The 27,245-nt window shown below is 36.7% G+C and overlaps 1 protein-coding gene across 6 annotated transcripts in view; it reads right to left on the reverse strand.

Moving 5' to 3' along the window:
• The window catches only part of CACNA2D3 (calcium voltage-gated channel auxiliary subunit alpha2delta 3), a 398,896-nt gene that overhangs the window by 218,635 nt on the left and 153,016 nt on the right, over positions 1-27,245 (reverse strand). For all 6 annotated transcript variants that reach the window (XR_004242342.1, XM_032120753.1, XM_032120750.1 and 3 more), the window contains exons 5-8: positions 23,228-23,390; positions 5,466-5,597; positions 4,055-4,115; positions 3,818-3,968 (exon numbers count right to left, since the gene is read on the reverse strand). Coding sequence is in view for 5 of the 6 variants with exons in the window: in XM_032120753.1 (XP_031976644.1) it covers positions 3,818-3,968; positions 4,055-4,115; positions 5,466-5,597; positions 23,228-23,390 (507 nt within the window). In the remaining variant the exon portion in view is untranslated. The remainder of the gene's footprint in view (positions 1-3,817; positions 3,969-4,054; positions 4,116-5,465; positions 5,598-23,227; positions 23,391-27,245) is intronic.

The following is a 27,245-nucleotide window of genomic DNA, read 5'->3' on the forward strand; positions in this document are numbered from 1 at the left end:
GCTCTTATATTTCAATAATTTTTTTGCAATTCAATCATCTTGTCCATCAATTTCAGATGGATATTGCAACAAGCTAACCATGAAAGCTAAAACGATCTTTAACATTATCCTTTTATGTTTATTCTCTGGAAAAACCTGCACTGAATTCTGCTTTCTGATATATAAATATATAGAGACATAAAGGTATACAGAAATACATGTGTGTATTCGTTCTGTTAATCACTGTGCATAATAAAGCCCTCCTGACAGTCACAGTCATTCAGGCTCAAAATTTTGCTTCATCTAAGTATGCTAAGTATACATAGTTTGTCCAGATTTCCCACAGAAATAAAGCTCCTACTCCACCTCAAATTTTGGTCTGGGGAGAGAGGGAAGTACTTGACCATTTGTCTGAGACTTCCAGATCCCCAGGAGTCCTCACAGAGAAACAATTTGGAGTTGCCTTTCAGAGCAGTCGGTCTGAGCCAGGATCAGCCGTGTGCTGTGAGAAGGTTCAGCCTCCACCATGTGAGCACAGCAGGTCTATTTTTGCATGCACTGCACAGCTGGACAGCTCTGGAGACAGAGGTTTGCTGTACGAGCACAGATCTGTGTTACAAAGGGGATTTCTTGGACTGACATATGTGTATGTACCTTCAAATGAAACTGCTGTCACATCGGCAGGCTGTGTCTGAATTACAAAGAGGAAGATATAATCTCACTCAAACATTTGTCTATAGATAAAAGCTGTATGGGATTTTCAGTGCTTTCACACCAAGCAGCCTCTTGTGTGGGCTTTGTTGTCTCATGTTTTGATCACTGAAACATCTTCTCTGCTCTTGACAAATTTCATTTGCCCTGCTGGCACTTGGTCAAAGCAATGCTTTGGGAGCAATTTCTGCAGACAATGCAGATCACAGTGACTGGCTTCACCGTGTCCCCTCTCTGTGTCTTTCACACACCACATTTTGAAAGCAGTTCATGGTTCTGCCCCAGCCTACCTGTGCCATTCCTCAATGAAAGGCCCACTCCCTTCTTCACAGCACAGGTCTCTCTAGCTAGTTTGTTACATTTTCAAGAAAACAATTTTGTTGTTCCTTTACATTGTTATTTTTTTTTGCCTTGTGGGACAGCAAGACAAAACTGGTTCATGGGAGGTTTAGATTATATACCAGGAAAAGGTTTTTCACCCAGAGGGTGGTTGAAGAGTGGAACAGGCTCCCTAGGGCAGTGGTCACAACACCAAGCCTGACAGAGTTCAAGCAATATTTGGACAACATTCTCAGGCACATGGTGGGATTCTTGTGGTGTCCTGTGCAGGACCAGGAAATGGACTTGATGATGCCAATGGATCCCTTCTAACTCAGCACATTCTATGATTCTGTGTCTTAGTACAAAACAACTCCCCACAAACTCTTCCTGCAGGAGAACTCCAAGGCAACAGGACAGTGCTTTACCCCCTCACTGCCACTCCTGTCATGCTCTCCTTGTTCCCCCTGCATTTCTGTGGTACCTCTTTCAATGGGAATACCTTCAGGTTCACATTTGCACATCAATGTCCTAATGAAAGCAAACAGCTGTGCTAGTAAGCATAAAAACACATTCTCCATTGCTAGTTCTACTTATTTAAACAAACACACATATATCCACCCTAAAACAGGTTCTAGAGAGGAGAGAACCTACAGAGCAAAAAATTACCTCAGACAAATGCTGTAATTACAACAGTGATTCAGTTTGTTTCTAAAAATTCAGAATTTCTGATACTAGCCAAGCGCTGCAGGAGGGCTGCAATGCCCCCACACAGGCAGCACCTGGAAGGAGCCATCAGCAGCTGGAAACATCTGGAAACACAGCTGGGAAAATGTCATGGTGAAAGGAGTGTGCTGCTGGCCACCAGGGGCTGCAGGTGACCCACACTGGGGTGAGGACAGCACTGAGGGAGCCAGGCTGAGGTGGGGACACCCCTGAGGGACTGTGGCCATGGGCGACCCGGGCTGAAGGGACAACAAGGAGGACCAGTGAGGAGAGACAGTGAGAAGCTGCAAAGACAGAGCTGCTGCTGGAAACCAGCCCTTGGCTCGGCCACCTCAGGTGCTCCTGCTCCTCAGCCTGAGAGAGGAGCGACTGGAAGGGCAGCAAAGGTGCTGGGACTGGCCCCAGGGAGGTGCTGGAAACAAGTTCCTCCTGGGAAACAGGGAGGGACGGCTCAGGTGGGTGAGTCTTTCCCTTTCTCAACACTAAATCAGTGATCAGAAGCTTGTGTAATTTGGCAAAAAGTTATGACCAAAATTCTGTGACTCGATGCTGTTTTACCCACAGCTCAGTTCATTTTCAAATGAACTTTAAATTGACAATTAGTTTTTTCATACTTGCTTTTTTAAAAAGTATTTGCACAGTATTTCCACTGTGTTACTTAGGCAAAATCATTAGTTTGGATTCAAGCTATGTATGTTTTTACATTTTTTGTTATAGATGAGCCTTTTGATTTTCCCAAAGTAAAATTTTCACTTAAAAAGCCAACTTTTCTTTTTATTTCCTACGTAATTCACAGTTACTGTTGCAACTACTGACAAAGAGAGATTATACACCAAAAATTGGCTGGTCAGGCATCTTAGTAATTACTCTAGTTGAAACATTCTTTCAACTTCCAGAAGTTATTTAGATTACAGTTAATCACTTTTTTTTTAAGGACAGTAAATCTTTTTTTGATACAGTATGTAATTATATCTATATATAACGTGAGTTTCTGCTAATTATGCAATTATCATGCAAGGAGATTAATATGAAAGATAGTCCAGACTGGTTTCCATACGTTAAAAATACAGTATATGTACATATATTTCATGCACAAAACCTTCATATTCTACACCATCTCGATTTTCGCTCGTGTCTCTGGGGTCATTTAATTTAATACACAAAGGACACTTCACTTGTAGTAAAAAAAAGGGCCAAAATCTTCCTTATATTCAAGAAGTTGAAGACATTTAAACATTGGAGGAAGCCATTTATTTATAAAGTATTAGCAAGAGAATACCAGCAAAAGAAAATTTATATAACAAGCAATTCCTCCTCCCTTTCTTCCCCTGCAAATCATAGCTCTGATGTCAGTTTTGGACTTGCTGAAGTCTTCCTTAGCTACAAGAATAATCCCATTACTTTCAAGTATAGTAAAACCAGCTTCTCGTAATAGCTTTAAAATTTGTACCTGTACCATGGAAAACTCACTACCATGCACAAGAGGAGTCCTGATGATCTGATTTCTCACTGTTAGTAAACACCAGCAACCCCTCTACACAACTTAAACATACATAGATTTCAGATCCCCACTAAGGGAAACATGCACATTGAGCAGTTATGTCAGCACTGTGAGGAGTTATGTCTTGCATGCCATGCAAGTCTCAGCAAAAGCTAAAACCTGAATCTATTAATTCTTCTATTTTCCCCATTTTGCAATTTGCACTGTATTGCAGAAGCTGAGGGGGAAAGGCAGGGGGAAGGCAGACACATCCCAAAGTTAAAAGTTAAGATAATTTAGAAAGTTCAAGCAAACTAAAAAAAAACCAAAACCATATTACTACTTTTTGCAACCCCAGAACGAAGACTACTTGTTTAAGGGGTTTCAAATTGCAAGTCATAGACAAACAGTCTGACATCTCTGACACTTGAAGAACCTTGCACCAAAAAAACAGAGTGTCTGTCCAATGGGACCAGATGTCATCTTATCCATCACCTGTCTGCAACATTTTTCAAGTTACCTGTGTGAAAGAAAACATGACTGATAGCAAGAAATGATGGAAGAAAAATAGTAGTAAGAAAAAGTAAATCTTGAATCGCTCACGGCAATTATATTGAAGAAGTCATCATCTCCAAGGGTATCCAAAATAGATGAAACTGTCTGTTTTGCAATAGTCAAGCGGAGCCCTTTCATACTGCCACTGACATCCACTAAAATTACCACATCTTTTGGAGAAGTTGCTGCCTGGATGTACCTGAGACAAAAGAGAAAACTTCTTTGAAATACAGAATTTTTTATCCTTTCAAATTTCTTAAACACTGGTAGTCATCTGTTGCCTACCACTTTCTGTTTCTGCAGTCAAATGCAATGACTCCATTCTCATCAGGTTCCCATTTAATTCCTGTTTAAAAAAAAATGATAGTAAAATATTAAATTACATTTTCACAATACCTGTTTGAAATGTATCTATGATATTGGGGCTAAGTAGCAGTTAATGGGGTTTAAGTCTTTAATCTAACAGGCACTGCCATTATAACATAGGAAATACTGGGGGGAAAAAATTTTAATTAAATAGAAAAACTGAAATAATTTTTTCCGCTCACTCCTTTCACTGAAGGTGAAAACCTCTTCAGGCCTACTATGTCCATTTTACTACTTTCACAAAACTCTTGTCATACTTGGTCTGGTGCTGGCAAGCTTTATCATATCTTGCAAAGTCCCTTCCAAACCCTGAGCACTTCCTACCCACGGCCGCCTCCAGCAGCTCCTGTTACACTACCTGCTTCACCCACAGGTCGTACTCTGAATTTTCACTCACATCACTATGAAGAGATAATATCTCCTGGTTGTGGGTCAGAAAAAATATGACAAAAATATCTCCAAGAAAAAAAAAAATTCTTCCTGCTATTTACACTCGTTTTCTACCACAAAACAAGACACAGCCTTGAAAATAAGGACTAATATTTGAAATATCATGGAGCTTGGGAACTGAAATATAATCTAAAACTAACACAGATGTAGCAGCCATTACTCTCAGCCACTTTCAGACATACAGGCTTATAGTGAACTTGCTTAAACTTAAGACTTAGAAAAACATGGGTTGTTAATACATCAGCCAAAGGAACAATACCCACTATGAGCCTGATTCAAAGTTACAGAACCTGAGAATCAGTTTATTTAACTTCACAGTTTATTATAATGTGGTAAATTTGGTATAGGACTAAACATAAAACTTAATAGGCAGCAATACATGTTTTAACCTATTTCTATAGAAATAATACAAGTGATGTGTTTGCATTTAATTACAACTGGTGTAAAAATAAACTTTAAAACAAGTTTTTAAGATCTTTTAATGTAAATATACCAGGTTAAGTGGAAGTTTAAGAAGAGAACAACAAATTATAATGAAGTTTTACTGTGTGCATAAATAGAGCACATAATTTAAACTTGTTACTATATGAAGGGCCTAATCCTTTTGCCCTCTTTCCTCACAGTCTGTTTAAAAGTTGTTTTTCACGTGTGTATATGTCTATCTGAATAGAAATACTTATGAGTACGTGAGTTGTCATGAGGGCTTCACCTCGAAATGGCAATTGGTAGAAGAACCTCAAAATTTTCAAAATATTCATTGGAAATCTCTCTGAGAGCTAGATGAAGAGAAACCAAACCTGCAAGTATCTGTAGCAGCCAGGATTTGTGACAATATTCAATGCAGTCTTCATTGTATTTTAAGAACTTCTGTTCTTCCTACCTGGATATTGCCTGAAAAATCCTTTTGCACTTCCAAAGTACTGCCAGATGAGAGAAGGGTCACGATCAAAGTTATCCACAAAAACCTTATTTAAAGATTCTGACCAATAAACTCCATTTACAATAGCTGGATCTGGGAAAAAAAAAAAAAAAAGAACACACACACACACAATTAAAAGTGATTTATCTGAGGAGAATCCCATGAACTCAATCATGTTCATCTTATTTAATACCCAAAAATCTATTGACTGAAAACTGTCATAGAATGTTTTTAGTTTCCTTTGTCAAATAAGTGATCCAAAATAAATGGTTCACATAAATATCAGGTGTATGGCTAAACTAGAGCAGAGACACCAGGTACAGCTTTTTAGATAAGTTAAAACTGCTCTTTAGAGCATCTATCTTGAACCACCACATTGCTCATTCAGAAGAACATAAATAAGTCAACCTAATGTAGATTATTTACTCAATGTACCTTTTGTAAATGCATGGACTATCTCATAGCAACAGTTTATTTTTTTTTTAAACATTCAGCTTGGTAAAGTTTGGAAGTTTTCATGTTGGAACAAAAGTGAAATACCTTTTATTTCACACTTGAATTATGATATGCATAAAAACACAACATCTCATGACAAATACCACTACTTGTTACTTGGAACACATTGAACCCACATTCCACAACAATTACCCAATCCATTTTTACTCCAATAGAAAGAGAACTACGAAGCAAATCCTTGATGTTGAAACTGTTCTGTTTAAGACATCCCCATCTATCAATCCCTAAAACCCCAGGCTGCCCAAGTATGTTTTTAAGCTACAGAATTGGTTCAATAGTGGGAAATGAGAAATCAATGAGCACGTCTTAGAAAGTTACTGGATTTCAAACCGTGAATTTTGAAAGATGAGAAACAATTAAGATACAGGATACTCCCAGTTCAGTCTTATGTGAAGTCAGCAGAATAGAAAGGAAAAAACAGAACTGAAATCACAGATGTATTATTTAATTTGCAAAAGTGTGCATACATGAATACACAGTAACATTTGCTCAAGCATTTGAAATAAAGCAGCCATTAGCTTGCAAAATAATGTTGCTCTACTGATTTCAGAAGACTGCTTCAAATGTGATTTTAATGGAGTGGAAAAAAGGCAAATTGTTATCTTCCCTTGCATTCATCAAGAAAAACAGCAGCAAAAGGGAAATGTCTCAGCTACACAACTTTGCATATTGCTTTCACCTAAATGTTTAGTTTTATATAGTTGAAATGCTGAAAAAGCAAGGTCAACAAAACAGATGCTGTTTTTAAAATACGTGAAGTTACTTATTACTCTGGAGGATGAAATATACACTTAAAATCTGCCCAACCAGACACATATCAGACAAACTGATGTCACTGGTCCAAGAGCTTCAGCTTCTTCCTACTTCAGCTCTTCCTATCTGGCAAAATCCATTGTCCAACTGGTAAAATCCACTGTTTCCCAGTCTGTAGTTACCCCAGTAATGAGCTGTGACCAAACCATCACAAATCAACTCTCAAGACTGAGATCTATCCTCGGTTTGTAAAAATATGCTCCTATTTCAGCACTCCAAAATATCAGCCCGTTGTTCAGCATTTAGACATTCTGCTCCTGTGCTTCATTGATGGAAGCATATGGAATATCCAAATCACTAAAAATTGCAGTGGCACTGTTGACTCAGCATCACCATCCTGAGATAAGGTGATAAGTTTAATTCATCTTTGAAAAGAGCAACCAAGTTCAGAGGGTTGGTTTTGGGTTTTGTTCTTTTACTTTACCTGGTGTTGCTAGAAAAGTCTGTTTAGAGGAAAAGAGAAGGAACCATGTCTCAAGCCTCTAGAGGGCTATAAGCTCCTTATATGTCCTTCAGTCATCAGGATTAGTGAAAAGCCAAACAAATCAAACTGAATAATTCTATATTAATTTATATTTAAAATAAACTGCAGTGCTTCTTAGCAACTTATATTTGGATCTCATTCCCAGGCTGCACATTGTACCTTCATATTTTACAGTTTTATCGATTCACTGGATGTCTCCTATCCTAGATTCCTCAGAGCCTAATTTTTAATGTCCTTTCCTAATGAATCTGTGCTCTAATACCACTCATGTGAGCAGAACCCTCTACCTCCCAACCCAATGACTATTTTCTTTGAATTCTATATACATTCCAGTTCCATAAGGTCATGGAAAAACTTTAGTCTTTCACCTCTTAAGTTCTGAATTGAAGTCCTTCCAGTAGCATATAAAAAATATATTTGTATATTCAAAAAATACAGATATAAATCACTTTTTAAAAATCATATTGAAATATCCATGGATATTTTGGATTACTTTTTTTAGACCATCTGTGAAGAGCCACTTTACATGTTTATATATCTGTATTACAGACTAGAGAGCTCCATGGAAATAAAATCAGGAAATTTTCCCTGAATGAAACTGGCAGAGTCTATATTCTGCATGAGGCTGACAACACTAATCATCCAACTGCTGATCACTCTAAACATTAATCCAGTGACTCTGAAACTAAGAGATTTTTTTTTTTTTTTAGCTGAAAGGAGCATAAAAGCAGGCATTTTTAATAAGAGGTCACAATTAAAATGTGACCTATGCTCACTGTGTTCCTTCAAAACAAAAGGTGGTGACCATTCACTGCCTTCCCACACCCTGCATGTCTGTATTGCTGGCTGTTCTCTTCACAGTATATCAAGTTATGATTTATGCATCAACCACCTTAATAAAAAAAGCAAACAGGGCTACAGTTTGGTCATTTTGGTCCTCGGAATACCAGGAAAAGTGGTGTAAGGGAAAAATATAGCCACAGTATAAAGCAGCAGACCTGGAAATGGTGAGTCTGTACTGGCTGCTGTACTTCAGGCAGAAGGATTTCAAACTGGAGATCTTTGTTCTGAACTTTATAATTCTGCTATGTGGGTGCATCTCTGTCCACATGCACTATCCCAAATACAACTGAGTTTCTGACCCCATGTCCTCATTAAAATTTTACACTCTCATCATCTAATAACCTGTATGTTAAACTTGTTGTTCTGGGCAATTTCCAATTTTAGTAATTACACTAAATTGTTTAAATTCCCCCAGTACTTCATTTAGAAACAGTATTGTTAAGTTTTTCAATTACTGGTGAATGTCAACTGCATCCCCCAGATAGTTAAATGTCAGGAGTGGTAAATTAATCCTTGTGAATATTAAGAAATTTGGTGAGGGAGGAAAAAAAAAATAAAAGGTAAAGCTTAATATAAATGCAAAATCATTCATGTGATGCTATGGGGCTCAAAGATAATAAATGTAAATAGCTTTCACCACAGTTCTTGAAAAATAATTTCTTCTTTTGCTTCCTGGTAGATGAAATATAATTAAAATATTCCCTTTCCCTTGTTTTTAGATGGCCTGGCTTGCAATTATATGAGATTTTGCTCCGCCATTGTTTGTGTAGCTGTTACCTGTTTTTGCTGACATTTAACATAAAACTAGCCTCCAGGAAAATAGGTACAGTGACAGGAAACTGAAACAGGATTGCCAAAGACCAGCAGAAATGCATGTAGCAGTTAAGTGGCTGTCATAGATCCTGCTGGCCCGAAAAGGACTGAAGTCTCAACAAAGGCAAGGAAGGTGCACAGACGAAAAGATGTGCAACAGCCAAAGGTAACTATTTTTTTTTTATTACTTTTCACAGAATCCATCAAAGAATCTAGAGTATGCTAAATCTGTGGAATGAAACTAATACCTACACAAACCATTTTGCATTCTAATTATTGCAGCAATTTTTACATAAAATAAGTGCAAGCACCGGAGAACTCAGTAACTATGAAGAAAGTGTGGAATACTTCTCTTTCTTGCCATATTCTGCTTTATCAACAAGAAAATAAAAGTTATTAATGATCCTTAGTCTTTTCCCCCTATTCTATTACTTTTATGATATAATCATTACTTTCCCCCTGAATGCTGTCAAAGATGCTGGCATTGAAAATGATCTTCCTTCCTGTAATATCTGAGAGCCTTGAGGGCAGCCCTAAATTGCAGAGCAGTTCTGTCATACCATGAAGCAATGCAAGCACAGCCTACGGGTCCAAGCACCAGAAGAGGAATGCAAAATCCAGCACTCTTCTGGCTCAGAGATAGCAACAATATTAGCTTAGTTTTTATGACATTGACAACATATTTAGTCTGGTCATATTTTAAAGAATAACAAAATCACATACTTTGCTGGGACATATACCAACAATCTAATAATTACACTACTCAACACTAATATGAATGCTTTTCAGGGTGGTCCAGTGTATTCAAGAGCTGGGGCTGGTTGCCAGTTTTGGCAACTGCCTTCACTTTTTTCTCTTTCTTCCCCTCTCTCTGACTCCAGGGTAATGTGGATGCATCAGCTCACAGATCAAAGCATCTGGCCATTTGCAGACATAAAAGAAGGTGTTTGTCCATTTTGCTTCATGTGCCTGGAACTGTTCACCAATGTGAGAAATCCCATTCCCTCCTTGCAAGAATATGGGATGGTAAAGACTTCAAGAACGTGACTGTATAAAGGTATAGCAATAGGCATTTAGTGCCTTCATCTTACATTTCCCTAATAACTTTACCCTTCTCCTTTGAAGTGGCAGCAGAAAAACTGGAGTATGGCCAGATGTGTTTATTTTTATGCTGAGTTTCATGAGTCCATTTGGGTGATGCTTTGCATTGTTTTATGGTGGGGGGGAATAGTGTTCTTTTTGTGGGGTTTTTTTGTAATTTTTTTTTTTTTTTTGGATGAACAAGATGGACTGAGATTCAATTTTAGTTCCTTTGAAAGCCAGAATTACAGCTGCAACCTCCTCACTAGCAGCATTCTGGGATAGAGATTAATTTCTCTCTCCTAAAGGTTTGCCATCTCGCTAGCTATAGAAAATGTCCCAGAGCAAATCAGTGAAGACTTGAGCCCACTTCACCCATTTGGTACTGGTCTGGCTGAACTTTCCTTAACTTCTTAGACATAACAGCTAGAACAACCAGTGTGTGGGCTGACCAGTGGGCAGGTTAGAGCAAAGCTCTGGAAACAGCAAATAGGCACCATCTATGAAAAGAGAATATTACCTTCTGTTTTAAATTAAAGGAGTAACTCAGAGCAGAAGTCAAGGGCATCCCAGGATGAGCTAGAAAGATGCTGCTTTAGGAGAGCTGTTGTCCCACGAGCAGGTATATGGGGCAGTCAGACCTGTCTCTAGCATGCTTTAAACAAATGGGATTGTCCACCCAGCAACTGCCTTGAGCTGAGAGCTGAAGTCAAAACCCTGAAGTAATCCTGACTAAATAAATTCACATTACTGCAGATAGCAGGATATTTCTGCAGGATATTTTCAGTGAGAGATACTCATTTCCACACTTTTGCATGATACAAATTGAGGACTGTGAAATGTGAAAGGATTGTAAGAAAATACCACACCACAGAACTCTAAAATGCCAGGGTGTGACTGGGAGAAAGGGTGAACAAAATGAAAAACCATTGATAGAAATGCCTTTCCAAGTGGAAAAGAGAAAACAAATTCTGAGAATGTAGGAATTAAGCAAATTGAACAGAGGTCTTACATCTACTGCATTTTCATCACAGAAGCAAAATTAGCCATGAGTACTGCAAAAAAAAAAAGGAGCCAGTTCTGACACATGGCAAGGAGAAATTTCTGCACAGTTTGATGGAAGAGTAACTACCAGCAGTGAGGAAATTCAAACCTCTGGCAAGTGACAGAGCAGGAAAAGTGTCACAGCTAGCAGTAGAAGAAGCCAGTGGAACACACTGCAAATTAGGGGAAAAGAAAGCAAATGTGACTGCTGCTAAACCCAGCCAACTTTGCTGTAAAATATTTAATGCATAACATACCAAAAGGGACAATTTTATCAGCGCTATTGCCAAAGTGATGTATGACAAAGGCAAGGCACAGTCTTGGAAATAACAGTCATCCTTACAGAAATTTCTCAGGGACAGATCTGTGCACCAGTCTTTACAAAAGCTGTTTGAAACACAAGACAAAACCTGTTAACTGGCATTTCACAATATCTGATTCTTATTGCACAGATATTCAGAGCCACAGAGTTTCAGAAGCAGGCTGACTTAATTGCACAGTGCAGTTGGGACCAACAAATAATGCCTTGCAGGAGGTTCTAAAGTCATCCTGTGTTTAGCAACACACCATGCCTCTTGCATACAGCAAATGGAGGCATGAGAACACTTAGAGAAAATGTTTTAGCAGGTAAAATGCATCACAGTTGTACTGGGCTATAATAAATGAAACCTCTACTGCTCCATTCCTGGGAGCACCAACACAGTATGAACGTACAAGTAGTGGATATAATGGGACAGTTATCTACTACTGTGGCAGGTCACCAGCTCTTATCCTCTCAAATCAAGACCCTTACTTCTCTTGTGATTTTATAGTCCTTGTGTAGCACTTCCTTGCATAAAAGACTGTTTGCAAAATTTGAGTAAAATGGAAGTTTTACTCATACAAGATATGAAAATGTTCAGCTGGTTCGAAAGCCTCTTAAGATAGTACTAAAAACATTGAGCAGATGTACAAATGTACTTGGGATGAGTACATTACAAAATCCACTATGTATTCTTAAACACTATTTGCTCCTTCAGGAATGTGCCAAATAAAAGCTGCAAGACACCTAAATAAACAAAGTATAGTGTGAAAATGTCTTTGTAAGTTTTTAGCCAAACAGTATTTTGAAAGAGTTTATATCCTAGTCAAGCGCACTAATGCTCAACCAGAAAAGCAAGCTGCCTTTTCTCCTCTTCACACAACACATGCCCAAGAAAAATCAAAGGGTCAGTGTTATGAAGCAGTATGAAAAAACAAATTATTACAGTATTTGAAAACAGTAGACAAAATGAATAATATGTATCTTTAGATAAACTACTATTTTTCTTTGTCAAATGTCAATCTTCTCCACTACATAGTAAACTTACAGTTTTTACTTTGCCAGACACCCATTTAATTAATGCATTTTCACTCCTAAATGTTTTCAGAAACCCAGGATTATTGTCACTTTCTTGTCCTTAAAAGCAACAAGGAAGTAGGGATGGCATCATGATTGACAGAGGTGTGCCAGGTCAAAAAGCCTCTTAATGTTGTACCTGAGAGAGCGTTCAGTAACAAACATTCATTGGCCTGCATTTGTCAAAAGGCAAAGCCCAACTCTGAGTAACTAAGCAACAGCTGCTGGATCCAGAGTGGGAGAGAGTAGGGCTTTCGAAAGGAAATACTGCACGTTTCCATGTAGCCTGGATCTGACATCGAGTTGCCATGGTGATGAGGATGTATCAGAAACACACAGATTAGATCCCCAGCCAGAGACAGACTAGAACACAGCAGAAATAAAGCACAGTGCACATCTTGTGTGGCGATGCCAACATTTCCAAAAGGCTTGCTATTAAAGACAGAGGCTTGAGAGGGAAAATAAAATTTAAAAAAAAAAAAAAAAATCTGTGAAGCTAAAGCCCTTTTCAAGAACAAAGCAGCAGCCTGAGTAAACTCTGGCAATCAGATTTGAGGCAGAATTTAAGCAAAACCAGATGGAAGAAGCAGAGAAGTCTGTGCATCTCTGTCCAACAGGCAACAAGAGTTAAAACAAAGAAATATGGGAAGATAGGATATTCTCTGAAATCTTGATTAAATCAGTTGGACTAAGAAAGCTCCTTTTAAATTAAACAATGTCCAGTGTTAGGAAGAGAGTGCAAACCCTGTCCTAAAGATCTTAAAATGTGAAGACAAACAATCCAGGGGAATGATTTCAAAATATAAATATGTGGTCCAGGACAGTATGTGACCATGATTATTTAAATAATAACTCCAGGATGTTGAATTTTCAGAAGCAAAGTCCATAAAATCATATACGACAGCGACAGACAATATTTTATTTCTTAATTTCACACCTTACAGGAAAATGATTTTGCACATGTGCTAGCTGCAGATTATAATCGTTCTGCATCACTTGAGAAATGATTTTTTTTTTGGTTCTAATATTCTAGAAAATAGGTAATCTCGATTTTGGCAGCCAGTTGGAAGGCATTGATAGGAAAGTATGACTGAATGATATTCATAGCTCTTTTTAAGTATCAAATTGAAAAAACCTCACTTAATCAAAAAACGGTTGTGGTTCATCACATTTCAATATCTCTTAGAGAAGGCTCTATTACATGCAGCAGAATTTTTTTCCTGTGCAAGCAAAACTTTTGATTAGAGTCTGCATTTATTGACTTGTAGTGCATAAACTCATTTTTAACATGCAGTGAGCATCATGCAATGGAAATGCCATTTGACACAGGTAATATTCTTTACCAGTCTCTAAACTGTTCAAGCAAAAGTTAAAGAATATTTGTGAAGTCTTAAGTCCAAGGTCTCCTTTTGCAATGTTTTCAGCATTCAAGAAGCCAATAAGGTAAGCAGAAAAGCATAGGCTATGCCTGATGTCTTTTGTACTAAAGACATTGAGTTCAGAATTATTCAAAGTTGTACTCCATTCATGTTGTTGGTAAATAATTTTAAAAGTAATGGTGATTATAAAGGTGGAAAGAGATGAAAGATGGAAGTAATTGCAAGAAAATATCAACTATCTTGCTATAGAACAAGAGATAAAAGGTTTAAGTTAAGATAGTGGGTTCAGACTAGATACAAGGAAGAAATTTTTTATAAAGTTGGTGAGGCACTGGAACAGGTTACTCAGAGTTTGTTGATGTCCTGTCACTGGAAACATTCCAGCTCAGGCTCTGAGCACCATGATCTGGGTGAAACTGTCCCTGCTCATTGCATAGGAATTGGAGTAGATGACCTTTAAAGGTCTCTTCCAACCCAAACTATGCCACAATCTACAATCCACAAAACAATAAAAGAGCACAAAGTAATTGATTGCCAACTTCCCAAAGCAGTAATAACTATAATCCTAACAGAGAGCTTTTAAACAAAGGTTTAAGTCACATGAAAAAATCTATACTTTCAACAGCCAGTGAAATAACAGAGACAAAGAGAGGCACAAAAAACAGTGCACATGTGCTGCAAAGAATCATGTCATGAGCAAAGCTGTAAGACAAAAAGATAAAGCCTCTTTCTGCAACACAGTATTGCAACCTTGTAAAGAAACCTGAGGAAAGGAACTGAGTTGTAGAAACTAGAGCAACGATAAGAATTGAATTTAAATCTATAGGAAAATACTCATAGTCATCTTGTCTTCAAAATAAGTGAAGTCCAAATATACCTTAAGAGCTAAGATACTTTTTAATCACTTTTTTTATAAACCCATATTTATGCAGAGTGATCACGGCTACAGAGTCAAAATGTTTGTTAATATTTGAATGCATTCCAAATCCATTGACACGGAATTAGTATAAGTGTGGTATTAAGGAAAAATTCATTTAGAATATTATTAATGAAGACTTATCTTTTTACTTATTATTGAACTTTAAAGTGTATTTTACAGTCCCGAACCAGTTTTTACAAACATAGATTTTTACAGCTTGATTTACACAGTTTGAGACTCTCAGCAACATATTGTGTGCCTTATGTTTGTTAGTTGAGTTGACATAAACCATATCTCCTGTTGACAGAAACGCTTGAAAATATTCAGAGACTTCAGCATCCATCACTGAAAAACTCTGCAGTTATGGAAAGCACTGATAAAATTGCTTCCTGTACTTCAAAAACTCCAGAACAGCAGCTCTATCACAGTATCAGGATGAGAAGAACAAACGGAAGACAGTTAAGACAGACTTCTCTAAGTTAAAATTTATATTATTGCTTTTATTTTTCAAAGCAGCAGATTAACTTCAGACTGTATAATTGATCATCAAATTTTATTTTCTGTCTTGATTCTGTCTGTTCTGTCAGTAAAGACAAAGCAACATCTTGCACGAAGGCTTCTACTTCATTATCTAAATATACCTGGGTAGATAGATACCTCACAATCTGTAATCCAGTGGTTTTTTTGTTTGATTTTTTTTTCTTTTTTCAATCTCAATCAAAAAAAGGATTTGGAGCAAATAGTTTTTCACCTTACAATGCACAAACTGTTCTCCAGCTGCCTTAAAAAAAGTCTTTCCTGTAATATAAATGCATTTCCTAACTTAACAGAGAACCAGGCCCAATGATGAAAAAATGTAAAAGTAATTTACTGAGGCACCTGGCAGTTTATGATAGCAGAGATTTTATAAACTAACCAACCAGTGGGCTGCTGATAGGTTTTTGCCAAAGACAGCCAATCTGATAAGAAAAATCCTCCCTAGTGCCAAAACAGCAACAGGCAGAATGCACGGATCACGTTCTAATGTCAGGGGTAGGAAAGAGGGAACTGTCATTAAGGAGAGGTTTTCAGCAGTCAGTTATGATTATACTTAAGCCATATTGTTCAGTTGCTCCCCTCTGAAATACATTATAGTAGGGAATGAAGACTCAATTACAAAATTCACAAAAACATGACATGAAATCCGTAACATAATTCCAAATCACATGGCTGTACTATGAAATATAATTTGCTAGATGTAAGAAAGGATGTGAAGATTCACTCATTTATAGTAGTAGACATGATGAAATGTTGGAAAAAGTTGTAGGTAAATGCTGAGAAATGTATTCAGTATAAATCATGTCAACATTAAAAAGAAATCAGTATAAGCACTGTGCTAAAAGTTCATGTAACTTCCCGAGTTTAAAAGGCATTCATATAAGGAAAAAAATGAAACATTGTTCATTAGTATAAGCCCCATTCTCCAGTATAATGAAAGCTGGAGAGTAACTTTCCAGACCCAACATTTCTGAGGAAATTTTATGCTTTATTTTGACATATCATTATTAGATTCGCTAATTGATTCTAACATATTTTCTTCTCCCTGCAGAGAGCAAACATCCTCCCTGAAGCAGTCTAATGTCTTTTAGGTGAGGCAGTTATCAATATCAGGTTTCTAAAAAGAGGAAATGCACATGAATAACCCTCTGCACATGCCCAGACACTGGTATTTCAATTCAGCTTGAACAACAACGGAAAGCAGGAAGGTACTCAGAAAGCCATGTATGAAAGAGAGTTATTATTGTAGACCTCACTGCACATGGACAAGTTAATATGGTCCTTTTGTGCATTGCCCACTACATCCCACTTTTCCACACACCAATCAACATTTCATCTTGGGCACTTCAAAGACAGTGAATTCAATACTTTTCACAAAGTTCCATGGCAGGAGTGGACGTTTCAGTGTTCAAACTAATTTGAACTGACATCACTGTAAATCAACCCAGGAAGAAATATTTCCAAAACTGAGTCTGTTCAGAACAAGTCTATTCATTTGTACCAGCGTGGCACTGCTGTGTGTTCACCTCTGACTGGCATTTAAGAGCTTCTGTGATATTCACCCAAAAAAGCCCAAGCTAAAAGATACAGATGTCAGTTCCACAGAATCCAGAAGCTCAGGCTTCAATCCCCCCACACAGAGCACAGTAGCTGAGCACGTGTTGAATTTCAGGACCATGAAAACGTAACTCTGTGTGTGACAGTGGCACTTGGGGCTGTGCTGAAGAGACCAGACTGCTGAGCCAGCTCTGAAACGCTTCAATAGTCACAGAGCTTAAAGTGAGAAGCTGTGCCTCAGGCTGTACAATGGAATCTCAGCAGAAACTAACTGGGAAAACGGGCAAGCACTAAAATACTGGTGACAGTATTATCCTGGCCCTCAGAAGTGAACTGCTGTGTGCTGTACAAATGGACAGCAGTGTAGAGCTGTCATCTGTCTCTTCATGGGGAGGAAAATAGAGACATTAACCTTGTGCTGCAGCTTAAATTAAAATTCTTCTGATGCAGGACTTCACAACTTAGTTGCAGAACCGTGGTCACAAAACTATCTTATGTCCATAATATTTCCTGCAATACTGCAGTGAATCACACATATATGTCAACATCCTTTGGTGTGAGAACAGACTGCACCACTCTCCACCACACAGGAGATACATACATATACATCTAGATATAAAGATATATACTTTCATATATGTCTATATACATACGTCTTTTCCTCAGACATTCACTAATGATGAAAGAAAAATACACTTAAGAAAATTAAGAGTATTTAAAATTGGAAAATCCAGGGTTTTCTATCCAGTAGTTAAGTTTGGACTCTCTGCTCAATGAGTTCTAATAAGTACAAAAAGTTCAGTGGATAAATAAGTCTTGCAAAGCTGTAGGATGCACTTAATTGCACTGTCAGCTGTGTTAATGGGATGAAGGTTTATCCTCTAGGAATTATTTCTCCATTATAAAACTGAGCAAATAAAACAAGATTATATATTCAGTAAACTAGAAATGACAACAAAGGAAAAACCTCCCATTACTTTAAATCAACTTATATAAGCCTACTTCCCTTCTATGGCCAAGATAAATTGTTTCACTTTGTTCTCTCAGTTGTTTTTTTTTAAAGGCAAAATCAAACATGCTTCTCAAGCTGCATCTGATCTGATCCAAACAAAGAAATTATCCTTTCTCCAATCCACCTCTACTGGCATTTTTCTACCTCCTCCACCACACCTCAGAGATACTGCCCAGGGCTGCTAGACCGATTTACATATGGTCACTCTTACCCTACTTCTATCAAAATACCCAGTGAGGAAAGTCAAACTTGGCTCATTCTAAAAGGTGTTTCTATGTTTAAGAACACTGAGAAAGGTTGTCTTTGGATGTGTAAGATTTTAGTCCAAAATCTCAATCTTAGACCAAATATGGAAGCAGAGCTATCATAAGATTTTATGAAATACAAGAGGTTTAGAAACAAATAATAATTTCATACATGAAAAAGCTCTCAGTCACAGAAGTCTCTCTTCAGTTCTAAATTTCTTACTGTGAAGAAACTATAACACTGAGAAAGGTTAAAAGACAAGAAGGGCTTGCATCCTGATATTTTTGAATCATTGTAAAGAAGATAATCTGGGCTCCTCCCCTTTCTACAAATGTAAATCTTACCTTGTCATATAAACAAAGACCAACTGCAAATTCTCAAAACCTGGGGCTGTTTTCAGTTAATATTGAGACAATATATTTCCTCATGTGTTTCCTAGATTTTATGCAAAGCTACCATGAGTGGATGAGATCCTGCTGTGTGTCACCTCTGGTACTGTACCATGCTAGGCTTTGCTTTTCAACAGGTGCCATAACGTAGAACTGTCTAAGCACAGCTCACCAAGACACATTGACCTGCACCTCGGCTTTGGTTTTCATCTACATTCCTCTGAAAACCACATTTATCCTGGTATTCATAAGCCTCTTCCATAGAAAAACTGCTGAGTGAAAACTCAATAGCAGAAAATATGTCATTGCTGTCCACAAGTAGGGATAAATATGAGGTGACAGATTTAGGAAAAGAAAAAAACAAAAACAACTGGAGGAGGTTCTTCATGCCAGATAGAGCACATACTTTGGACAAAGAATGTGGGATCTTGGCTACCTATATTCTCATACTGACAAAAGGTAAAATGCTACTCTAGTTTTCTTTTACTTTTATATACTGTCAGCATCTGCAATATCAGTTTTGAGTCTTCTTTTATCATCTCCTTGTGTACATAAATCTGTTATAGAGTCTTGGTGGCAATCTTACTGCCATGCTTGCCATGGATGGCTGCCAGAAAGCCTAGACCACATTCCAAGTTCTACTTTTTAATTATATGTCACGTTCTTAGATTCTTCTAAATATACTACTGACATCTCAGAAAGCAATAAATCAAATGCTGAAACTATACAAACTTTAAATTTTTAATCTTGTTTTTATTATTACTAATCTCTTCCACAATAGTTGTTTAAAATAATCTGATTGACATGTAAGAAGTTATATCTGAGTTTCTTAGGAATGTGTAGCTGTGGAAGTATATATGCAAGACATGTCCAAGACAGGAGCACATCCCAAATCATTTACATTATAAATTAATAGGAAGACATAAAAACAAGACCTGTGAGAACTCATTTTGTTCTCATCTATATAACCCATGTAAATTTTTTTTAATAAAAGACCCCAGCAGCTGAATGAGACTGTACCTTATATACACCTGGACTTCTGCCTTTGCATTGCCCAAACTGGATTCAGATTGATTCTGTACATTCAAAAATTAAGCTTTCCTTCTAACATGAAAGACATACCTTAATTCTCCCCTTCTTTTTCCCTCTGTGAATATTTGTATATGACTAACTCACTAAGAACATTTTCCCTTCTTTCTGTCAGAAATCTATACACAGTTGATAATTGCCAAGTTTGTGGATGGAAGAGCTACTGCTTGCTAAGACAGTTATCACAAAACAATTAATTAATTGATTAATTCTTCATTGTTTAAAAAGATACTGCCTTGCAAATCCTGTGGCTGTGGGCAATGAGGCTGTAGGTAATGAGGACACTTTGTGTTCAAAGAGAAGAAATAGAATGCAGTGACAGATTTAGATTCCCAATGTGTGCTTAAACATTTCAAAAGTAAAACATTATAACCTGCAGTCATTTTCAGGAAGAATGAAGGAGGCCAGTTCCAGAAGAATGTTCTGCAGTTTAAACAGACCACCAGTTTTTCTACAAAATGTCCTAAACCTGAGAGGGCTCTACGGACACACAGGTAAATACATTTAACTGTAAAGCAGAATCATCCATTTTTCTTTGTTCTGAATTCCTTCAGTGTGTGAACATTATAAGAATACCGAAATATTATTTTTCTGAATTGCATAGGCTTTATAGTCCAAAGATCAGTAATATTTATATTTTTAACATTAATGGCTGTCCACTGTAAGATATCGAGAACGCAGGGAACGAGGGTGTGCAGGAGAGGGGAATGAAAAGTATAAAAGCACATCAATAACCAGATCAGCTTTTTATATTTTACAGTGATGATCAAGAGTATTGTAATTACAAAGCTTGATTCTTTATTAAATTCATTAGTTTGCCTTTCCCTCTACATTATAGTAGGTGCAGGAACTCTGTACTCCAAGATGGCACTAGTGTATGCTTACAAATTAGATCAGCAGACTTTTTTACTGGCTCTCATTTTCCTTTTCAAAATTTTCCATGCTAAATTTTAATATCATAGATTGGATATTTATTATATTTTAGTTTTCTTGATTTCATCATAATTGTAATGAAATTTGGTTTTGCTCTTTATTTTCGGATTCCAAACTTGAAGATTTCCTTAGAACAAGAATGATTTAATCCTGTTGTTGCCATCAATATTTTTAAGCTTTTCTATGGAGAGGCTGAAAGAGCCAGAAGGTATATAAAGAATAGCAATATGGTTATGTGCCAAAATTTTTAAGCCAATCTCATTTGGTGCCCAGTTAGGGACTGTGAACATCAGTGATTCTGCAGCTGGGCCAAAACTTTTCCCGACCAAAACTTTTCCCAAAGCTTAACTGAGCCGGCAGTTGTGCAATTTGCAAAATAATGGAACCTGATCTCAGCCACTGGATTTCTGCAATCTTTGGCAACCAGATTATAGAGCCTGGTATTAGTAATTAACTACAGAACAACTAATTAAGCCTTTAATCATCTCTTGAATAAGCTAAATGAACTGAGCTCCTGTGGTCTCAGTCCACGGCACATTTGTTGATTCTTTGATGAGTCCTGTGACTCTTCTCTGAACCCATTACAAATTATCAATATCTGTACAAATAAAAAAAAAAAAACCAAAATTAAGGAAAAAGTTTAGAATTAGCTTTAGCTTACAAATAGAGTTCTTTTTTTCTATGTCAACTCAAGAGTCCTGTGTTGAACGATTCAGTGATCACACTTGTCTGTTTTCAGCTGTGAGTTTGGGCTGTGGATTTCCCTAGTAATTCAATAAAATAAAACATAACCTGGAAATGAACAACAGGCCCTTTATAGAGAAATGGTATTGTGCAGACACTTGGTTGTAAACCTATCAATATCTACTGCCTGTACCCTCAGGTTAGGATTTAATTAACTTGTTATCACCCCTCTGCATTACAGAACTGGGCAACAAAAAATTTAAGTATACTTCTCTTCTTGGCAAGAGGATCACTTCCAGACATTGACAGACTCCAAACAAAGATTATTATGTCCATGTGCAAGGAAAATGCCAGTAACAAACCAGATTTCTGCAGTTGGAATACATTTAAATGATTAAAAAATGTGTTTTTTTCCTGCAGCTGCATAAAGCGACAATTTTGTATGGCCTGAATTAGACAAAGTAAAACCAGGAATCATCACAGAGCTCTATCTTCCCCATCTGCATATAAAATCCCTGTATGAGAAGCCAAAGCAAGATGCAGCAAGCCCTTTGACTTTGGCTTCTAACAATAAGTAATCAGCATATAAAATGCATTCTATGCACAGTAGTAGCATGTATGACATACCTGAAGGTTCTTTAGTTCTACTGCTGTCACTAACTACTCAGGATAATTTCCTTCTCCAGAAAAGCACAGTTGCCTGACCTCTATATTCCTTCACAAACCTTTTCTTTTTCCTCCTTAGCAATTCTGAAATGAATTAATTTATAGACAAGCTGGATTCAATAAATATCAGCACTTGCACAAAAAAAGCATTTTGGTATCTTTAGAAGTTTTAAGCATTTTCCAAGTATTTCAAAACATCCTGCATTAATAATTTCACAGCCTTTCAAATACTCTCTAGGAAGATTTATTTTTTCATCCCTAGTTTAAGACTTTATTGTAGGAGTTTCAGCTTCTCAGGATTCTCAAGTCAGAATCCTAACTTCGAAAAGAAGCTCTCATATTCACTACTTCTCTTACCAGACCAATTTATCTGAATTAATTTGCCTTGCATTTGTGATTACACAATATCCTTGCATGATTACCACAATTGCTAGCCTGGAATGTATTAAGAGGAAAGCACTTAATGTCCTTTTAGATGTCTTTTAGTATAGTTAAAACACAGAAGAGGAACCAGATAATGAGATTAGGCAGCTTTCTACAGACCAATGACAAATATACTGTAGACATTGTTAGGAAACTTTGGCGCTTTCCTTCTTAATTTTTCTTTTATTACTGGCTTAAGAAAAATAAATAGATAGGTGCTTCATAAGCACTGGAAAAATACAAATTTCTGCTGTCTAATTAAAGGGAAATGGCAAAAGGAAAATGAGTAAATGTATATCTGAGTTTAGTTTACATTCCCAATTTTTAGACTGAAGTCTATCACTTCTAATACCTAATGTTGCTGGTTGCTAGTGCTATGATCTATGCAGCACTTATGCCAAATAGGGGAGTAGAAAATATTCCTTTTTAATATTGTCTGAAAGCTCCCAGCAGAGTTTGTGCATATAGAGCTAGAATAGAACATATACTGCTACAAAGGAGTTTGAAAGAATAAATTTAACAAAGTATTCCCCTCCAACTCTCCTATATCTTTCAAAGACAATTCTAGATCTCAGCAAAGATGGAATACAACCAGTAAGTGACAATGTAAGCTCTGTTCAAATGATTCGAAAACTCTGGAAAATAATCCACTAAAATAAGCATATTCTGCCATACTCCATGGCAGAACTCATGCAAGCCTCATATGCAAATCATTAACCTCATTAAACTGCTAAATTGCCACAGAACAAAAGATATTACAGAACTGTCATACTTAAAACATTCTTCCACAGAAATTTCAGTGTTATGGCCAACTGGAAAAGAGAGATACCACACAGTTAATCAACAGCTTCATTTTTAAGCAAGGGTGTGCTTTTGTTTCACCAATGGAATGACAAAATAAAGCAGCTCTTTTCTTACCCTTATTGTACATATTGGTGGGTACCTGGACATCACTCAGACTGATGTTCACAGGCAAGTTATTGAAGTGGTCGTTTGGCACCAGAATGAACTCCTTCCCCAGCTCTAGATAGTTTCCTTCTTCATCTCGTTCGTTTATAAGCACAGCGTTGAAGTATTCATACTGCAACAGAAACCCACAATCTCTATTCAGAATGCACATTCAGCATAAAAATGGGGTTTGAATGGTTTAACACATCTATGAATCCACTGATTAACGTCTCCAGCTAGAAGAGCAGAACAAGAAATTTTTACCCTCAGATTCCCTCTATACTCTTCATACAGGTACATTTATAAAAACAGATTTATCAATACATCTCAAGAAAAACCCCTCTTGTTTCTGACTGCCCTGAAAATATTAAGGGAAGTCCAAGAAAAGCCCTAATCATAAACAGTATATGTACTATTTTTAATACACAGCTTTCTAGATTTAAATATTTTTCTGGATGATTACCTAATTATGATCTCTTTTTAGCTTATTTCCACCAGATCAAGAACTGCTATTAGTGCTGAACTTAATCCCTGAAAAACTAAGTGTTTTTCTTCACAGGAGTATTAACTACAGCTGTAGATGTGTACTTGATATGTACTGACTGACATTTCCTAAAATTATTTGCTTTATACTGAATTTTAGAAATGTACATCATAGTTGGCCTTGTAAATTATGCATACTTTAATATGGACATATAAACTTAGCAGGGACTTATTTTGAACAAGAAATTATCGACTGCCTGTTAAAGATTCCTGAAGACTATTGGCCTGTTTTGTACAGAACTATAACCAGATAAGCAAAGGCAATTTAGATAAAAATACTGATTTCTTTATGACCTAGTTTAACCAGAAATTTTACTAAGCTTTGAAAACAACAAACAGTACAGACTCCTTTTTAACCTCTTAAACACCTTAACCCTTGACAACAGTTTGTGATGTGTTTCCTAATTGGAAGAGGCCAAAGTTTAGTGTCTTTGAAGAATCACATTAATTTAAATGTGAGCCCCTGTCCTAATATCCATTTGAGAATAAATGCACATAATATTTAAACATAAATCTGTGCTTTCACAGGTGGTATACGTTTACACAACTTGTACAAGAAAAAATATATTATACTATTTGCAAAACTAAAACAGACCAGCAAATACAAAAACTTCCAAGGCTTTTCACAAGCACTCCTTCTTAGTGTGACCTGCAACTCATTCTACTAATCAAGAGCCCATTAAAATCTTACAACCTATACACTTCCACTAAAAGGATTAATTATTCAAACAGTACCTTCAATGGAAGCTTACTTGGAGAGCAGCTTTCTTTGTCCTGCACTTTTAGCTTTTGGTTTCTCAAAATGACCAACCCACAGTTTGGATTTTAAATGAAAGTAGAATAAAAAGGAGCTCATGTTGGGTTTTGAGGAACTTCCATGTATAACCAAAATATCCGGACAACCTCAGGGTTCCACATACCATAAATCATATAACAAAGACTGAGGCAGGTCAGTATTTAAAACGCAGCTTAACAGAAACTAATCTGACTTGATAAAAAAAAGTTTTATTCAAGTATTATGCTTTAGGTAAAAGATTACATTTGAGGATAAAGTATTCAGTACTAGAATATGCAGCAAGATACTGTTCTTGAACTGAAGGTATGTATCATGCAATAATTTCTATGGTAACTCACATCCAGACTTAGTGAATTCAAGGATGTAAATTTTACTTGTCCATGGTTTTTTATAATACTTTGTAAATGGAAGGAGAAATGGACAAATTTCAAATAAGGATATCAGAATATACTTGAAATCAACTCTGAAAAAACATTATTTCATTTCATTCATTGGGCTTTTTCCTTTCCCAAAAAAGTTAATTAGTAGGCAACCTCTTTCATCAAGTTCTGCAAGTGGCAAAGCTAGCCAAGTACTAAAATCTGCTATATTGGAAAAAAAAAAAAAAAGGAAAAAAAGAAACTACTTATTTTGCAATTAAGGGTATTTAGGACTGATTGTTTCTTCAGTTGATTTAGTATTCATTGATTTATTGGTCTGAGTCTGTATTTTCTCTTCTCAGTTCTACCAGTGTATACGCAATAATATGGTTTATGTTGGGGGGGGGGTTAAGCCAATTGTAGCATAAAGTAGTCCTTATGCTATTGCAGATGATTAATATTTTCCTGTTTAGTTTTGGTTTTTTTTCTGTTTGATCAGGGGGGAGGGGGAGTTGGCTTGGGTTTGTTAAAGGCTTTTTTGCAAGCAAAAAGCCCACAAAAGTAGTATTTTTAAGACAGTCCTGCAAGTTCTAAGGATTAAACATCAGGTAATTTATGCAGCTCAAAAGTACAACTGAAAAAGATCGTCATTGAAGCCGAGCTGTTATACAATGGCTTCTTTTGGGCTTTTCCTTTCCAAGGAAATTATTGAGTGTGACAGCTGAAAGGTGATAGAAAGAATATTAAAAATTGGAGAAAAAATATTAAAGTAAATCCATCTGGCATTCTAACACTGCATTTGAGATAAAGCCCAAGGGAAAAAGGATAAAGTCCTGTTTGCTGACAACACAAATACTCTACCTAAGCTCTTAGAGAAAATGACTTCAATTTAATCTTGTCAGTGGAGGTCAGTCTTTGATATAACTAGGTGAGTTCTGAGTGCACACAGTATAACACGCCAGAAAGTTATTAGTCTAATAAACAAGATAATTATCGAGATTAGGAGTAGACTCATCTCTACTGCGACTTGTCCAACAGATGAGTTTACTCCAGCCATACCTAGAGACCTGCAGGTGAGCATGGAAATCTTCATGTCAGCTGTTATATGAGTTGTTAGAACTAAAAATCAACTTTTATACTTTTGTGCATTTAGATTTGCTCAAGTAAACACACTGGGGTTTTTTGTTTGTACATCCCTTTGCAGTATCTGCATCATCCTGTATGTTTGATCTGACCTTTTGAAAGCCTACACTGTAGCACAATAATCAGACAATAAGGCAAATAGGAATCTCAGTTTTTGGTTTTATCCCTGTAAAGAAGGTTTTCCTAGTGAAAGCCAATATAAAGGGATCAGTGCCCAGAGAACAAGAACTGGACCATTCTGCCCCAGCAAGGAGCTGACCATATTTGAGACACCCCAAAGAATCCTATTGTTGACAGTCCACAGAACCCTGGGCTGCTCTGCCATGCCCTGTAATCACAGGAGACAGAGACAGACTTATGGGGCTGTTACAGAATTGATCACAAAATTGCTTTACAGCCTCATTCATGCTGACAGGCAAAGGCAAGTTTGTTTTAAAACAAAAGATACTTTCAGCCACAATAAAAAAGTGTCTGCTATGTGATCGCTTAGGATAGCTGCCAAAGATGTATGTTAATTACAACAAAAATTAATTTGTTCAAAATATATAATAGGAAAACTGGAGAAGTGCAAATTTTGTGGCCTGCAATGAGAACCACACGGGTAGTTTGGAGGCGAGAACTGATCTGCAAGGTAAGAAGGAAACTTCAAAGTTCTCTATTCCAGCTTAGCCACTTATTTTGGCACAATGTCTCAGCTAAACAAGGACATTGCTTACAATGGATACTTATCTAAAACAAAATTTCAGTACCTTAGGTGTAATATCGAAAAGTATTGCACGCATCTTGCATAATTGTAATATTGTACAAAGTGTGGTACAAGACTGATGTTCTATATTGCCTTTTATATTTATCATTCTGTAAATAGATATCTAGTGATGCCTAAGTATTTTATTAAATATTTGTTAAGAATGTAAACAGCATATTTATTTAAATATAAATGTTTACTATTCAACTTAAAAGATACAGCCTAATGCAAACTGCCTTTGCAACTTAGAGAGTACTTGGCACATAAGAGTAAACATGTATCAGTTTTTTTCATTGCATTTTAAGGTGAAGTCTTTTGGTTTTTACCAGCATGAAAGAATGCAAGCCACAATTTTAGTTTGATTCTTTTTTTTTCTAATCTATAGAAATTATTTTTACCAAG

Source organism: Corvus moneduloides, chromosome 11 (assembly GCF_009650955.1).
Source record: "Corvus moneduloides isolate bCorMon1 chromosome 11, bCorMon1.pri, whole genome shotgun sequence".
NCBI classification, from domain to species: Eukaryota; Metazoa; Chordata; class Aves; order Passeriformes; family Corvidae; genus Corvus; species Corvus moneduloides.